Source organism: Colius striatus, chromosome 9 (assembly GCF_028858725.1).
Source record: "Colius striatus isolate bColStr4 chromosome 9, bColStr4.1.hap1, whole genome shotgun sequence".
NCBI lineage: Eukaryota > Metazoa > Chordata > Aves > Coliiformes > Coliidae > Colius > Colius striatus.
The window spans coordinates 32,266,547-32,284,547 of NC_084767.1; the positions used below are offsets into that span (position 1 = coordinate 32,266,547).

The window sequence follows — 18,001 nt, forward strand, 5'->3', positions numbered from 1 at the left end:
GGAAGTCAGATTAATAGTCCTTCCTGTTTTCTAAGATACCTCTCCCTTAAAGGGTCAGAAGCTGTCAAATCACGAACACGTCTGGAAGGATATAAGCATCTTTTGGGGCTTAGCTGTCAGAATGAATACACAATGAATGTTGAAGTCCATTCCTAATAACGGAATTTAAAGGCCAAACAAAGAGTAAGCTTTCTCAAACGACACTAAACAGCAGTTTCTGGTTCTGTTTTCCAAAAGACAACAAACTAAATTCTATTCTTATTTATGATACATCTAATACTGTATTACAGAAATATCTCAACTAAAACTGGATTAGCCTCATATAACCTAAGCCTCTGTTAGAGGCTTGTCATGGTTTGACGTGATAGCCTTTTCTGGTAAGGGGGAAGGGGCTGTAAAGATGGCTCCTATAAGTAGTTGCTTGAAATTCTCCCCAGCTCTGAGCCAGACCCACTTCTGGGGCTGAGCCAATTAGATGCCTCCATGATCACTTTTTAAGAAGAAGCTGGAAGAGGAGGCTTCTTCCTCCTTCTTTGTCCTGTTTCTTCCTCCTTCTTTTTCTGTCTGGTGCTTTTGCAAGGAATAGCAACAACCATGCGGACCCCAAGATGAAGGAGAGGAGGAGGTGTGCTGGAGCAGCGACTCCCCTGCATTCTATAGAGAGGACTGGTGAAGCTGAGATTTATTTCCATTTCTTTAAAGACCCCACATCAGTGGTAGAGATTCATTTTGATAATAACCTTGTATCAGGGGCAAGATACTCATTTTGCTAAAGCTGACCCCAGACCAGGGGCAGCGAATCACTTCATTAAAGGCCCCAAGCCAGGGACATAGACTACGGCCAGACGAGGCCGTGTCCTGTGGGAGGGACCCAATCACTTCACTGCAGACCCTGAGCCAGGGGCAGTGATTTTCTTCATTAAAATTATGGCCAGGAGGGATCTCATATTCACAGCTGTAACTGTGGGGAGGAACCCACGACAAAGCAGCTCATTAAACTTATGCCCAGAAGAGGCCTTGTCCCGAGAGAGGGACCCTGTAACTGCAGAAACTGCAACAGTGGCAAAGAATCCACACCAGAGATATTCACTAAGGACTGTGTCCCGTGTGAGGGACCCTGTATTGGCAGAAGCTGCAGCTGCTGGGAACAACCAGGAGAGAGACCCTGTATCGGAGCAGGGAAAGAATCAAGGAGTTGTCCTAACCTCAGAAAAGCAGCAGAGCCCATCTGTAAGAGACTGAACACACCCCCCATTCCCTGCCCCCCTGAGTTGTTAAGGGGGAGGAGGCAGAAGAAAGGGAAGAAAGGAGGGATGGGGGAGGGAGATCTTAAAGTGCTGGTTGTAATTTTTCTGATCATCCTACTCCCTTTTTCTTTTATTCCGTTCTGTTTCTTGTAGAATAAACTTTCCTACTTTCCTCTCTAAGTTGAGTACTGGAGTCTGTTTTGCCCAGAACTGTAATTGGCAGTGAGCCCTCCCTGCCCTTGTCTCAATCCACAACAACCTGGCTTATCTTTTTACTCCCATTTCGCTGGGGCCTCTGCCATCCTAACAAGGGTGAGGGTGAATGGGGGCACCAAGCAAGAGACTGTCATGGTGCTGCTGTGCTAGCTGGGCCAAAAACACGACAAGGCTTCAAAACAAGAACTTTACCATTGGAGCACTTTAAGATGTGCCCTGTTTCTGTGGAGTAATAAATAACTAAAATGCACAGGTATAAAAGACTAATTTCTTTTCAAGAGCAGTGTCCTACAAACATATCATGAAGACTTCCTAGTATCTAATTTAAATATTGACTTTGATTTTTACCAAAACATAAAAATCACTTACCATACTTCTAGATGCCAGCCTAAGATTCTAGAAAAAATTGTGTACATGGATTCATCATCAAACTCATTAATAGTAATTGTATTGAAGTGTCGCAAGAATCGTGGTGTTACTGGGTTTCGACCACCACCTAAACATTAGAAAGCATTAATACTATAACAGAAAAAGTTTAAATAAACAAGTTAAAGCATAGCTTTTTTTCTTTCTTTCTTCCTAGTATTCATCTTTGATTTAGCTAGCAGGTTCATTTTGAAAAGTACCACACCTTCTCATAAACCTAATGAAAGCAACATGACATTTGGTGTTAGTCTGTTCTTCTGTAACTAATGGTCTGTAAAATATGGAATAAAATCATCACTATTTTAGCTATATTCCTGTTTAAAAGAAAGCTTTTTATTATAAACTCCAAACCAATGTTCTTGATTTTCAGAGCATCCCAAAGAAATAAACCTCTATAAATAAAGCTGCATATTTCGTTCAGTGTAAATTTTACCCCATTTCTAGAATCAGCACTTTTTATTAGTAGGTTATGACTTGGATAACGAAGTCTGGCAAATAGAGGATGGAAACTAGAAATTTTTTGGATATCTACGCCTTCTGTTTTGAAGCTGCTGGACAGGGCATTCAACCATCTTATAGCAGCAAATCAAAAAAAGTAGCAGAGAAGTGGGCAATCTACCACATCTAACATCAGAAGCATAGCTAAGTGCAACCAAATTTGCATAGTACATTCTTTTAAAACTTTGTAGCTCAGCATGACCCTGCACTAATGAGAAAGTAAAAGATTCCTGGTTTGGAGCCATCTCACATTCAGCCACCTGAGAATACAAGGAGAACTAGTGATTGTCTTTATTTAACTGTGTATGCATTACTAGCATCTGCTGAAGAATCTCGGTATTTTATGCTAAATAGGTCAGTTATTCATCCTACTTCCTACTGCCCAAATAATCTCTCAGATACAGCCGTTTACGATGCTTCTCGAAGTTCACATGTGTACTGATGGTAAAAATACATGAGCTGTTGGGATATAAAGACTGATTTTTAAACACCTCTACAAAAGAAAGGAGGAAAGCCCAAGGAGGCTGAAGCAGATCAGAGGAGGAAAGCATCAATTATAGCTGGATAAAACACTGTAAACGTGCTCAGTTATGACAAACTTTTTAGGTAGTATGTTAACATGAGACAGAGCTGTGAACAAATGTGACTCATGCTGTAGTGAAGAAGACAGATTGTATAGATTCTTTAAAAGCAAACACAACGGCATCAAAGAAACATTCATTCCTCATTTTAACTGATAAAATATGCTGGACTTTTTTTAACTAAACAGCTCATATAGTCAATGTTTATGCAGGCCATCAGAAATATTATGGCGTCGTGTGTTTTGTTTTTTTTTTTTTCCAAACCAAGTAAGGTTTATCTGCTCAAGAACATCACTAGGTGCTATTTAGGAAAGTTTTGAAGAAGACATTGACTGAAGGCCAATGGAGGGTCTCATCAGATCAAAGGGATTTAATAAATACTTTGTAGATACATTTCTGTTCCTTGAAAAGCAGATTTCTTCCTGACAGGCTCATGTACTATCTTTGCTGCTTCTCAACCACTCTACTACAACTGCTGGTCATGCTTCCTGAAAGGAAGGAGGTCAGATCCCTAGCCATACAGACTCAAATTGTAAAACTAGGCATCAATAAGCGTTTAGCCTTTGGAAACCAAAGAAACAGAAAAAAGCACATAAGGCATCTCTTACCTGGTGGTCCCATTGCACACACCATCTGAACATCTACAAGTTTAATCATTGAGCAGTCTTTAAGGTCATACCAATTCCAATGATCTAACCACTGCCGTAGTAATTCAACAGGTGGTTGAGCACCATACACCTCTCGTGCTGGCATATTAACATCATCTACAAATACAACCTGAAAAGAAAAACATAAATGATTTTGCATTTATTTATTTTACTGAATATATGCCACCATTTTGTTTGATTCTGGAAACACTGCACATCAATTCACTCCCAATAAAATTAATGGGAGCAATACACATACATAAATGTCTCTGAAAAGTGTCCCTAAGTTATAATAGAATTGCTGCTGAATTAATTATTTTAAAAAATAATCGAACTTAAGAACTGTGTCACTCTATAGCCATTTTATCTCCTATAAAGGAAAAAAACAAAATTAAACCTGTGCTACTCTTATTTCTGAGTGTATTTAATGAAAGATGATAAACTAATATTTATATTGAAACCTTACTGTGCTACATACATGGCTTTTCTTGGAAAAAAAGATGGGAGTCAAGAAAATCCACAAAAATCTCCAACTTCATTGAGATTAGGGTTACAGTTTTAAATCTATTAAACATTACATTTGTGTTGGCACTGCTGTTCCTGAAGTATAGGCCACAGCTGATCTGAAAAAGTCTTTGCACTACTAACCTAATGCAATTGATGCAACTTCTAGAAACATATTTATTCATTTTATCACACACACACACACACATACACAACCCACTCTCTCTCATTCTCTGACTCAAAGTAGAAATTTGGTCAAAAGAAACAGTTTAAATCATGGGGCTTGTATCTTTTTTAGCATTGTAATTTGGGCAACATACTGAAATGGTTTGAATTGTTCTTTACCACAGATCACAGCAAAAGATGTCCCTTCAAAGAGTCTTAGCATTTTTAAGACTGTGCTAAAATACACCTTACAAGAATATCTTGGAGGGGGAGGGAGGGGAAGATCTTAAACCACTTTAAACAGTATCTCTTTGAGAAACTTCTAACATTAACACATTTTGCTCTTGATGATAAGCATCTATTAAATAATAGATAGGAACTGCTGAAACGAGACAAAGAAAAAGGCTGAAAATACAAAAAGCTTATAGGTATCCTAAAAGCACCAGTATTTAAAACCATACACATCTATAACTGCATTTTAACCAAAATAATTTTCTTTTTTTTCTTACAAAATGAATTTTTCTTAATCTGGATTAAAAAGAAGGAAAATGTTGCAACTGACTGCTACTCTTCTAGACAGGGGAGAAAAGGATTGCTCACTGCATAAAAAAAAGTCTACTCTAATATGCTTCACAGAATCACAGAATCTTAAGGGTTGGAAGGGACCTCAAAAGATCATCTAGTCGAACCTCCCCGCTAGAACTGGACCACCTAGTGTAGGTCACACAGGAACTCATCCAGGTGGGTTTTGAATGTCCCCAGAGAAGGCGACTCCACCACCCATCTGGACAGCCTGTTCCAGTGCTCTGTCATCGTCACACTGAAGAAATTCTTCTTTGTATTTCTTTGGACCCTCTTATGTTCCAGCTTATACCCATTGCCCCTTGTCCTATTATTGGACATCACTGAGAAGAGCTTGGCTCCATCCTCCCGACTCCCACCCTTTATGTATTTCTAAACATTAATGAGGTCATACTTCGGTCTCCTCCCAGCTAAAGAGCCCCAGCTCCCTTAGTCTTTCATCACAAGGGAGATGCTCCACATCTTTGTGGCCCTGTGCTGAACTCTTCAGGAGCTCCATGTCCTTCTTGAACTGAGGGGCCCAGAACTGGATACGATAATCCAGATGTGGTCTCACGAGGGCAGAGAATAGAGGGAGAAGAACCTCTCTTGACCTACTGTCCACAGCCCTTCTAATACACCCCAGGATGCCATGGCCTTCTTGGCCATGAGAGCACATTGGTGGCTCATGGTCATCCTGCTGTCCACCAAGACCCCCCAGGTTCCTTTCCCCTACACTACTCTCTAACAGTTCATTGCCCAGCCTGTACTGGTACGTGGGGTCATTCTTTCCCAGATGCAAGACTCTACACTTGTCCTTGTTGAATTTCATTAGATTTCTCCCTGCCCAACCCTCCAGCATGTCCAGGTCTTGTTGAATGGCAGCACAGCCTTCTGGTGTGCCAGCCACTCCCCTCAGTTTAGTATCATCAGCAAACTTGCTGACAGTGCCCCCTGTGCCCTCATCAAGGTCATTCATGAATATATTGAACACTAACAGTCCCAGCACCGACCTGAGAGACTCCACTAGATACAGGCCTCCAACTAGACCCTGTCCCACTGATCACAACTCTCTGCCTTCTTCTCTTCAACTAGTTAACAACCCACCTCACTACCTGATCATCCAGACCACGCTTTCTCAGTTTTGCTGCCAGGATGCTGTGGGAGACGGTGTCAAATGCTTTATTGAAATAAAGATAAACCACATCCACTGCACTGCTATGATCTATCCATCTGGTTACATCTACATAAAAGACTATCAGGTTGGTCAAACATGACTTTGCTTTGGTCAAGCCATGTTGACTGCTCCTAATGACCCTCTTGTCCTTTAAATGCCTTACTTAGGGTAAGTTGTTCCATCATCTTTCTGGGGATGGAGGTGAGATTGACTGATCTGTAGTTACCTGGCTCCTCCTTCTTGCCATTTTTGAAGACTGGAGTGATATTTGCTTTCCTCTAGTCCTCAGGCACCTCTCCTGTTCTCCACGACTTATTAGAGATGATGGAGAGCGGTCTAGCAATGACTTCTTCCAGCCCCCTCAGCATCCATGGGTGCATCCCATCAGGGCCCATGGATTTATGTACATTCAGACTGCTCAACTGATCCTTAACCCAGTCCTCATCAACCAAATAAAATTGCTCCTTTAACCTGACTTCCTCTGGAGTCTGGGGCTCCCAAGGACAGTCTCCAGCAGTATAGACAAAGAAGGCATTCACTAAGTCTGCTTTCTCCATATCCTCTATCACTAGGGCACTCACCTCATTCAATAGCATTGCTTCTAGCATTAGTTTTATCTGCAATGTATTTGAAGAAGCCCTTTTTGTTGTTCTTGACCTCCCTTGCAAGGCACAACTCCAATGAGGCTTTAGTTTTCCTAGTTGCCTCCCTACATCCTCTGACAACAGCCTTATATTCATCCCAAGTGGCCATCTGTTCCTTCCATGATCTATAGACTCTTTTTCCTCTTGAGTTTGCCCAACAGTTCCCTGTTTAACCATGCAGATCTCCTGACTTCCTTTATTGATTTCTTACCTGCTGGGATGCTCTGATCCTGAGCCTGGAAAAGTATCTTTGAACAGTGACCAACTGTCTTGGGCCCCTTTATCCTCTAATACCCTGTCCCACGAGATGTCCCCTACCAATTGCTTGAAAAGAGTAAAGTTGGCCCTGTTGAAGTTCAGGTTTGCGATCCTGCTTGGTATTCTGTTCCTACTGCACAAGATCCTGAATGCTACCATCTTATGGTCACTGCAGCCAAGGCAGCTCTCGACCCTTACCACTTCAACCAGATCCTGCTTGCTCATGAGTACAAGATCCAGTGGCATACTCAGAGTTCCATTGATTTTGAAGGGTTTAGTGGGTATCAGTGGTAAAAACATTCAAATCTTCTCTAACACTTCCAGAATCATTGAACTATCAAGGTTCAAAGGAACTTCGGGGTTTATGTAGTCCAACCTCACACTCAGTGATGATTTCTCAACACGGATTTCATACCAGCAACAAGCTTATCCATACAGAATTCTTATCTCAAGGACACTATCACAAAATATGGAGGAGAAAGTATGACAATGCTGTTCACAGTGACTCATATCATACATTAGACTTTCTTCTATTGATTCAAACAGGATGCATATTACTGGGAGGAGGGAGAAACACGAGAAACTAAATTAGAAGAATTAGAACTGACTTTCTTTTTCAAATTGAGCACTCTTTACTGATATCATCTGTGATTAGTTGAGAAAATAATGCATTTACATATTTCTTTGCATTTAAACACTTGTCTACCTAGAGAAATGTATCAGTTACCATTTTTTTCCCAGGAGGAGGTCCAAAAATTCCTCTTCTCCTTTTATCCAGTTTGGACATTATAATATTCTGAGTCTGAGCTGCTGTAGTTTGGGCTGAGAAGTTAATGAGCAGTGCCTTGTAGACATCTTTATTCAAATTATTTAGAAGAAAATTCTAGAAAGATTGTGAGGAGAATACGGTTAAACTATAATCATAAATACATTTTATAGTACTTCAGCAAATAGCAATCAAACACATTTTTATACCATTTTTATTTCATTTAAAATGATAAAGTAGTAATTTATCCTTAAGAGAACTATAATAATAATATTTCATCAGATAAACCATATTCTTGAATCAAATTATTGAATATAATAATACTAATATTTTAGAGAAAAATTTCTACCTCCAATATAGACATTTTCACATTTTCTTAAAAAAAGATCTAGTGTATTATATAAACTCAATATGATAATATTTTGCACACACAATATTTGATAGTACTAATGAGATTTGATACATAATGCCTGTACTAATCTACATCCAAATTTTTAGAAGTATCCACAGGTCCAAATATTTATGTCTAGCTCTGAAGAGTTTCTAGGAATATTTGAAGGTCCTAGCACAAACAAGTAAAGATAGATATAATTTTCTACATTACTCATATTTTAATAACTACATGATAAAATAAAAATGAACAAAACATAATTTGATGACTGAAGATAACAAACAAGAAATTATCCCAAACTGGCAATGACTCAATTATTTTAAGACAATAAGATCTTACTTCAATTATATAGTCTGACTTACCCTTTTAAAAGGAAAATGTAAGATTTGTAAACACAGGGGAAAAAAACCCCATTTATCTTGATTTTTTATTCTACTACTTCAAGCTACAGTTCTTTTTACAGAATTGTTATGTCTTTTTATTAGAATTTCACGAGCTAAGAAATACATTTCATTTGGCTATACTACAATATAGGAAGATAATGGGCAAAATATTATCCAGTTAGACATCTAACTTCCAATAACATCAACTTGATTTTTTAAAGAAATCTTCTGCAAATCAGAACTCATTAATTTAAATCAGCCCTCCAAAAATGAGTAACACAATAATTGCTTCTGAAAGTTTGACCTAGGTAACTTGTCTACTGTTTGAATCCATCTCCCAGAGCTGCTGTTTTCCTGAATTTATTGCAAGTTTTTTAAGCTCTGCAAGTGTATCAGAGGTTCTATATAAAATAGTCTTTTGTCTTCTTTCTTTTTCTTTTTCTTTTTTTTTTTAATGTAAATAGAGTAATATACTGAGCAATTAAACTGAGATCCTGGGGGTGGAGGGGAAGGAGAAATGTATGATTATGTAATTAAAAAGTTTATCATAATGAATACACAAAAGATGTGAAATTATTATATAAGATAGAATTTACTAGCTTCTGAACTATTTTACTACCTTAATGGTCTTTGTAATGTATCGTGTGCATCATTTATAGAAATAGACAATATTAGTCTAGATAAGTGGCTGCTATGAGATACCAAGGTATAACAAAATCTTTAAATAGTAGACAATTCTTGACACTGCTAAAGCCTAGAAAACAAAAGGCTCGTGTTGAAATAAGTAACTGTTAACGTAGTGAAATTACCTGTGTTTTTTGTCCCTTCTATAGGAAGATTTTATCAAGATTAAAAATCCTAAAACTAGGTCAAGAAAATATTGTTTCAGAAATAACAGAAACTGTACTGCTAAAGCTGAAATAAAATTTTCTCTCAAAGATAAGGAGAAAACAGGTAAAGGATATTTGGCATTCTATAAAACAGGGCATAAAACTAAAATAAATAAAATTTATTTATTTTGAAGTAGGCAGCTGGTTTTCATTGTAATGACTAGATATAGATATATGGTTATCTGAAGAAAACTGCCTGGGAAGATCCGAACTACCAATTCCCCTTCCCACTATAACCTTTTACTATAAAGAATTCTTTGGTAACACTGCTAATATTTTTTTTCCTTTATATTTATTTCTCTGACAAAATTTTTATTTTTCCCTGTTTTTTGATACATGGAATTGCCTGACTAGAAAAGGTTGTCTACTAAAGTTTTCCACAATAATATCAGCACACATTTTTGCTGCTTCTAACTATAGGATTTTTTTTTCTTGTTGTTTTGAGCAAACCTGTCTGAATGTCTATGTGGTCTATCCCAACTGCATCTATGATCACAATGTGAAGTAAATCAACACGGAAACAAAACAGAATAGTCTTGTTGAGCTCTATTAGCAGCTTATATTCTAGTAGATATCTGAGTGCTTCCTAAGAATTTTGTCTGGAAGTGAAGGGAATTAAGAAACAAACTCTCAAACCCAGACTCATCCTTTTTCTATGCAATTTTTAGTTGCCTACAATTCTATTTCATAATATACCAAAATTCACGTCTTACTTTCCTGTTTAAAAAAAATGTTATCACATTACTCCTCATCCTACCCCTTTTATAACTGTATCTAATGTCACCATTAAAAGTACTTACAGTAATATAGGTACTTTTTCCAGTTCCTGTTGGTCCCACAAATATAGAAGGTTTTTGATGAACTGTCAATAATTCCATCAATGCCATATATCGAACAGTATCCAGAGTTGGTACAATTATTTCATTAAACATCATATCTTGACGTATAGGAGGGGCTGATTTGAGTGTTTCCACCCAGGGTTCCCAAATTCCTGCTCCCTAATTTATTTTGTATGAAAGTCATGTATTTGTAATGAAGAGAAAAAAATCACCATAGGAAGTAGACAAAATAAAAGTTCTATGACTTAACAGATGGACTTATCAAACAATTTTTAAAAGGCTTAAAAATGCAGTGCTTTCATTTGAGAATACTTAAAAAGAAATATAACATCTATGCCTGCTTGAAAGACAAGGATTTTATCTTATATTTTATATCTCTATACATATAATAGTCATATAATGGAAAAATATATATATCGTAGATATTCATTACATAGAGTACATAGAGTATATAAATATATAATAAAATAGGAAATTATAAATTTAAACTCTAATGCAAAAAAATGCACAGTCAGCCTTTTCATAACTCTCATTCATATTAAATACCTCCAAACAATGGAATTTGAGGGCAGATTAATTTTAGTGCTGTAGCAAAGTTTTCTCTATTAGATCAGCCTACTAGAGGAGTCTTAAAAGATGTCAAAACTCATCAGCAGTAAATTAATATAAGGAGATATTTTTAATGGTAAACAGCCCTGAAACAACTTTATGTTCTATCCTATCCTCAAAAAATTATATCTTGAGATATCAGTTGTACAAAATTCCTAGTATGAAGTTGTATGAAATTCCTACTCTCTTCTTAAGTCCTTCTTGGTCCTAACCTCTGAACATAAAAATCCCTTTATGATCAGAAGACATAAAGCCTTTACTGCTGATTGAAATCTCAACCACTTTCCTTGGCAAGATGTGAGAAATATGCATGAGCTGAAACCTAGACAAAAATAATTCTCATTGTACTGCCTCACATCTTCACACGAATCCCAGATTAAAAAAAAAAAAAAAAATCTTGATGTCTCTGGAGCCGCCTTCTCCACTGGGAGAGCTGCATCATGGATTCATATTTTAAACCCAGGAAAAAGGGACAGAGAAGCAAGCTACTACAGTGATGAAAGAGTTATAGTCTAAAGAATACCAAGTGCTTCCTCAACCTATGAAAAGAGGAGAACTCCTAAATAAAATAATCAAGAATTTAAAAATAACGGGATAAAAAAAAAAGGCAGCTGAGATATGCTGCAAATGTGCTCTGCCACAACAGGCAATTACTCTGGTAGCCACAAAGACATGCTTTGGTACTGTAAATCCAAGCCAGAAAACTAGAATATCATTAGCTTGCACAGGGCTGCCTGGCCTATTCAGTGATAAAAGAAGCAGGCAGCTGAAATAAATTCACAAAACAATGCATACATGGCATGTAATATGGTAACAGACATAAAAGATTGTTTTAAAATGCAAGTCTACAACATATTTTGCAATCCTCACCTTTTTGATGAACCGATAATCATAAATTGTTCCTACTATTGGAAATGGAACTGTGAAAGCTTTTGATGGCTGCTGGTCAATACTGCTCAACAATTTGTATCTTTTTCTTGTCTCCTCACTCAGGGGTCCATTAAGCATTTCTCGCACAATTTTGTCAAATTTCAGACGATCATCTTCTTTACAGCTAGCTCCTACAGACCATATCAGTGAAAACAAAAAAATACCCTAGAGGTGGGGAAAAAAAAAAAAAGCACCTTCAGTATCTGCATATTACCTGCTCAGCACGGAGCTGTTATTTTGAGAAAGTTCAAGCATAGACTGCTTTTTATGCCAAAACAATTTAGATCCTCTCTCTGTTATTCAAAGGCATATCTCATACAATGATGGCTATGTTTGTTAACAGGGCTTTCCTTAAATTGCAATCCTTAGACAGCATTGATCTAACAGGAAATAAACCAAGATATCAGAAACTAGAGAATCACACACAATTTTGGCTGGTTTGTATAAAAGCAATTAAGTTTATATCAAGACATCAAACACGTCAGACTCAACTATGTACCAATTATAAAGATGGTAATAGTATTTTGCTCAACAGACATTACAAGGTATGTATTCTAATTATTAAATACAATTTTTATTACTTGTTAAGCCCATTTCACTAAAAATTGGTCTGGAATTCTGTATTCTGTATGTTAAATAAACTGCCTACCTCAAACCAAGAGAAAATGTCATGGTCATTCATAGCTTTAACTTTGGCTTCATCAGCAAATTCATCCATCATGCAATCCATCATATTCATTAGTGATCGAATTAAGTTTGTATCTGAAGTAGAGGATAACTCCTGAATGGAAAGAAATACTCATAGCCTTCATCTTAAAAGCCGCTTTAAAACATTGATAAATCCAAATTAATATGCTCCAAATAAAACAATGTGTTTCTTTGCCAGCTGGAAATGAAAAAAATTCATACACTCTTAGTTTCTCAGTTATCATACCTTTGTGTATTTCCTAATAAACTCAAGACAGAGCGGAACCATTCTGTCAAACAGGCCCATTATAAATTCCTTATGCACAGAGTTGATTCCTGAATGCATTGTGTTTAGCCAAGACATCATTAATGGTCTCCAGCCTAACATATGGGGCTCCATATAGACCATGCCACACCTTGAAACCTAAAAATAATGAAATAAACAGCTGTTATTTCATGCATTCTCCAAAGTTTTTTTCCAAAAAATTAAAAGTAATATTCAGTATAACTTCTGGGATTATTAGAAGCTGGAAGCTGGAAGTGGGGTTCTGTGAGCCCCAAGGCAGATGAGTTTCAAACTCACCTTTATTTCTTCAGCCACAGGAAACCTAATGTCCAAGACAGATTTTCCTCTTAAATATAATTCATGTCCAACATTAAGGTTATGAAACATAATAAAGTGACTAACTAATCTGCCTAACACTTAAAAATTATATAAAATTTTATTAAAAATTAATTAAAAATCTCTTCCCAGTATAACAGTGCAGATATTTTAGTCTCTTACATTGTTATCTGAACCTCTATTCATATTCAAAAGAAAATTTTTGCACTTCACAATGTGCCATCAGAAAAAACAGGTGTGATAGATATAGACAGGTGCCAGAAATGCAGTGATTGTTGGTTTTGCCTGATTTTGCTGACAGATTAAAAACTTGCGTATGGATTATTTTCTTTTCCTTGTCAGCCTCATGCAAGGGATGGATTCTGAACAGTTTTAAGGTCTTCTGTGTATGCAATTTACATTACATGTGTAAATGTGATTTTTCACATCACATTGTAAGACTATAAAAAAAATTAAATAAGAAAACTAAGCTACAGTGTTCTTTATTTTAAAAATATATGAAAGAAATACAAACTTATGGCTACTATTCTCAATTAAGTATATATTTTAAAACATAGAATATATATCACTTTCAAGGACAAGTACTTACAGTAGCAGGAGAAGCAACTTCTAAATCCATAGGTTCAAAAATAAGGCTCATTTGCTGTGACATTTTGATTATCTCTCCACTCATAAGGCACAACTTTTTATTATCATCAAGCACAGTATTCATATTCTCAATCCATACTGCATCCACTGGCCCATCAAAAACCAGCCATTTTCGATCTGAAGTCTAGATTCCAGAAAATATTTTTAATCAAATATTTGCTATTTGATTTAATAGGTTTACACTAAAATGAATATTTTTTATCAAGTTATTTTCCACAAAAATTAAAAAAAGAAAATACTAGTAGTATAGAGTTGTATTCACAGGCAGTTTCTGAAATCACAATCTATATTCACAATTTAGTTTTTGCAACTTTAAAATATATTGTAGTTAACCATAGAAGGTTTTTTTCAGCTATACTTGCAACACAGTATATTGCTTCCTTCAAACAATCAAATACTTTGATTAAGGACACAGTGAGACTCTAATACAAGTTTCTGTTCATCAGTAATACCTACTGCATACTTACAGGACTAAAGGAACACAGTAATAGCTCAATGTAATATGTCTGGGGTTTTACTATAGAAACAAATAGTCAAATGCACTGATCATATCTCTTACAGGAATCTACAAAGCAGTTGTAAAATTCTGCAAATGTTAGTAGAGATTGTGAATTTCACACTGATCAACTTCAATATGCTACTAATTTAAGTTTATAGGGGCATACAGTCCCATACTGCAACAACTAGCAAAAAGTAAAGTATCTATCAGGTAGATACATCTTTGATTATACTCATCATAGATATGCCACTGGACTTTAGTGAAGATCAGTCAGAAGCCACAGTCAGTAGTTTTTCCAAAACAAACATCAAAATGCCCATACACATAAACAGCAAAGATATGGGCCATAGTTAGATAAAATACACAATGACAATATGGTAAAAATTAAGTGTTTGTTTATAACATACATGAACAAACAAAACACTCTCTATCTTCACATGAGGACTTCTGAAACACAAATCTTAATTCACCAGCATCCACATTGTAATTTGCATGGACCATACTCAATCAGGCCTAACTGCAGTCTCTGAATTCAAATGATCAAGCATATGAATTCTACAGTTGTGCAAACAACATGTATTTAAAAGCCAAAATGTGTAAATTGAAAAGTCATTTCCAAAAATGCTCTAAGCCAGTTAAACACTTACTGCAGAAGAAGCAAATGCTCTGAAACTCACTGCTAGGATGCCATCTGACCATTCATGTGATACCGGATCAAACTGTCCATATAGTTGACCCATTGTTATAGATTTGGGATTTAAAACAGTGATCTGAACTTTGTTTTCTTCCATCAGCCCCTGAAGAAATAAAAGTAATAATAGCTGTTAACACCAAACATGCAATTGTGCTACGTTTTATTTTGAATTTTCTAGTTATATAATACTAAATCTTCATCAAAATTTTACTTGTTTACAGCAGGAAAGACATCACATATATAACACTTGAAATATCACTTCCAAACATCTGAAGACAATACTCCAACTTTATCACAGGTAGTTGGAAGCCTGATTTTAATACTTAACATTGGCTTGATAAATAAAAATAGAATTTTTTTTTTTAATTGTTAGTGAACTGGACATTAGGCAGTCAATCAAGAGACTGAGGTTCTATTCTTAAACTTACAGAGATTACAACAGGCCAAGCCCATTTGTCTCTCCCGTTTTCCCACGTTTAAAGAATAAATATGACTGCCTTGGTAAATTTCGGAGATTTATTTCAAAATTGAATTAAAAAGTTGCTGTGGGTTTTTGGTTTGGTTTGGAGTTTGAAGTCGTTTTACTCAAGCCATTTAAAGATATCTAATTTTAGTTTTTGATTAAACTTCAACTGATTCTTGTCTCATTATGACTAAATATGACATTTAATATTTCATGCATCAAAAATCAGGTGCCCGAAAACCACTTTTCTACAGGAATGAATTCCAAGGAAAAGTGACAAACTGCAAACACTCATTTGAATATCTACTTAGTAAAGCCTTAGAATATAAAAAATATCTATCCCTGATTAGAGGAATAAACTTATTTCCTTCCAAAAGCAGCCCTATTGTTTATAAACTTGAACTGAGAAATCAGGAGTTGGGCATCATTTTGTGCCTGTTCTGACTGCTATAATCTTTCTTTTTTTCCCTTCACAAAACATAAAATGAAGGAATTTTTATTATATTAATTAAAAGGAAAAGCACCTATGTTTATTAGAAAAGTATGATTACCGCTTCTTTTTCTGATTATTTGTATTGAAATATAATTAATTCTAATTTCTTATTTCATCAAAGTGAACATTCTTTCTGGAAATGTAACATTTAATGAAAGGGGGAAATGGGTAACATCTTCTTGGAAAGATTTATAAGCTACAAGAACAAGAAACACACAAGTATGACAAATATGCAATCTAAAAAAGAGGCCTGAGTACAGCAACTTTCTCACAGTTGCCCAGCTAAAAAATCAAAACACTGCTGCAAAGACAAAAATGTAGACTTTCGATCTTCAAGATTTGCACGTGCATCGTAATTTCATTTTGTATTATCTCTGTTGGCAGCTTCTTACCTGATTCATCACAAATCTCTCCTCATCTTACTCATTACAATGCCCTCTAATTATAAAATTCAGATATAGTTCCAGTACAGCTGCTAGAGTTCCCAGAATTAAACACTAATCAGTCCAGATCAATTACAAGATTTTCTTCAACCTTGTAAAAATCCTCCACAAGTGCAATTGTTATTAAAATCAAAATTAAATTTTGTTGATTAGCTGGATACCAGTTCTTTCAGGGGAAAAAGAAAATTAAAAAGTTGATTGGAAAGCTGAGCTAAAAGCAAGAAATCATCAGATAAAAATTTTTTACAAGACCTTGTATTAGTTTCAGATCCAACACTTGTCTGAAAAATTACAAAAATAATCAAAATTTGAAGATTATTTATTTTCTGGGTTTATGTAGGTTTATTGTATTCTTATTAGAAAATCTTCAAAACTTTGTACAATTTTATGAAACGGATCCAATATTTGGTGTGGTTCTAAAATGAATAATCTCTGTTAAAAGAAAGCTCAGCTCTCATGTGACTAAGTTGAAAATCTGGTATAAAGCCTTCAGAAGTTTACTGTAACATTTCAAGTTGCTAATTCCTTCTTTGTCCAATGCAATTAAAGAATTTAGATAAAACGTTATAGCTTCTCAACCAAATTCTTTAGCTTTTCCTTATAGTTTTCTTTAGCTTTGCCTTAAAGAAAATCATGTATTCAGTATAAATACAAAATACATTTATACATTTATAGATTTTGTTTGAAGAGAGTTTGCACTAGAAATATATTTTTAAAGTTTAGATACCTTCTCACACATGTCTCCCAATGCTCCTGCCAAAACTCGATATGCACATGTTTTTCCACCAAAAGGTTCTCCAACTATCATAAAGCCATGACGCACAATCATCATCTCATATATTTGCAGGATCTTCATAGTAAATATGTCGGTCATTTGCAAATTCATAGCAACACAGTTTGTTTTAATGGCTTCCAATAGGTCATGGTAGTCTGGTTTTGGTAACTTCACACCAGGAAACAAATCAGAAGTAATACCCTATCCAAACAATTCATCATAAAGTACAGTTATTTTCTAAGTAATATGGTTTGAAACTCATGCAATTAACCTTTTTTGATACTAGGCAGACTAATAACTATTTTAAAATAAAACAATTATGAATTTCATGTCACCTTTGTCCAAGCAAAAATTCTGACTTTGTAATTTATTATTGATACTTATTTAATGTATTTTTTTCATGTTTACTTTGGCACACAAAGAAGTGACTAGCTGTCTAAGCATATCCACTAGCTTTTATTAAAGTAGTTTATGAAACTTGCAGTTAGAAAGTGGAAGTGTTTACCTTTTTTCCTTAGTAACTGAAAAGTAATTAACTGTAATCTAAATGTAAAAGTAAAGATCTTTCACTTTTGCTTACAACAAACTAAGAAAGTTACAGAATAAACTGAAGACATAACAAACAAGAAAAAGGATCTCTTGGCTATCACTTCAATCAGACAGAACTGCAGTATCAACTTGGAAAACAAAGATTACTGAAAAAAATCTAAATAAAATATATTCCTTTGAAATGTCAATAACAGGAATTACTACTGAACTTGAACTATTTTGATATCTTTCCTGTTACTATGTATGTTGACTTCCTTCTATTCTGTTCCCTTTTAAAAAATCTCCCAGTGGTATTCTTTTTTAGCACTGTTAGTGTCTACTGTCAACATGTTTATGAACATATTACGTACTAACTTTACAATGTTTGGTTTAGTAAACTGTATCAAAAGATATGCT

The 18,001-nt window shown here is 35.5% G+C and overlaps 1 protein-coding gene across 1 annotated transcript in view; it reads right to left on the reverse strand.

Moving 5' to 3' along the window:
- DNAH7 (dynein axonemal heavy chain 7) overlaps positions 1–18,001 on the reverse strand; it is a 110,459-nt gene that overhangs the window by 50,578 nt on the left and 41,880 nt on the right. The window contains exons 30-39 of the mRNA XM_062002026.1: positions 17,009–17,257; positions 14,836–14,985; positions 13,631–13,813; positions 12,667–12,843; positions 12,382–12,513; positions 11,673–11,897; positions 10,155–10,352; positions 7,652–7,807; positions 3,577–3,745; positions 1,833–1,959 (exon numbers count right to left, since the gene is read on the reverse strand). Coding sequence (XP_061858010.1) covers positions 1,833–1,959; positions 3,577–3,745; positions 7,652–7,807; positions 10,155–10,352; positions 11,673–11,897; positions 12,382–12,513; positions 12,667–12,843; positions 13,631–13,813; positions 14,836–14,985; positions 17,009–17,257 — 1,766 coding nt within the window. The remainder of the gene's footprint in view (positions 1–1,832; positions 1,960–3,576; positions 3,746–7,651; positions 7,808–10,154; positions 10,353–11,672; positions 11,898–12,381; positions 12,514–12,666; positions 12,844–13,630; positions 13,814–14,835; positions 14,986–17,008; positions 17,258–18,001) is intronic.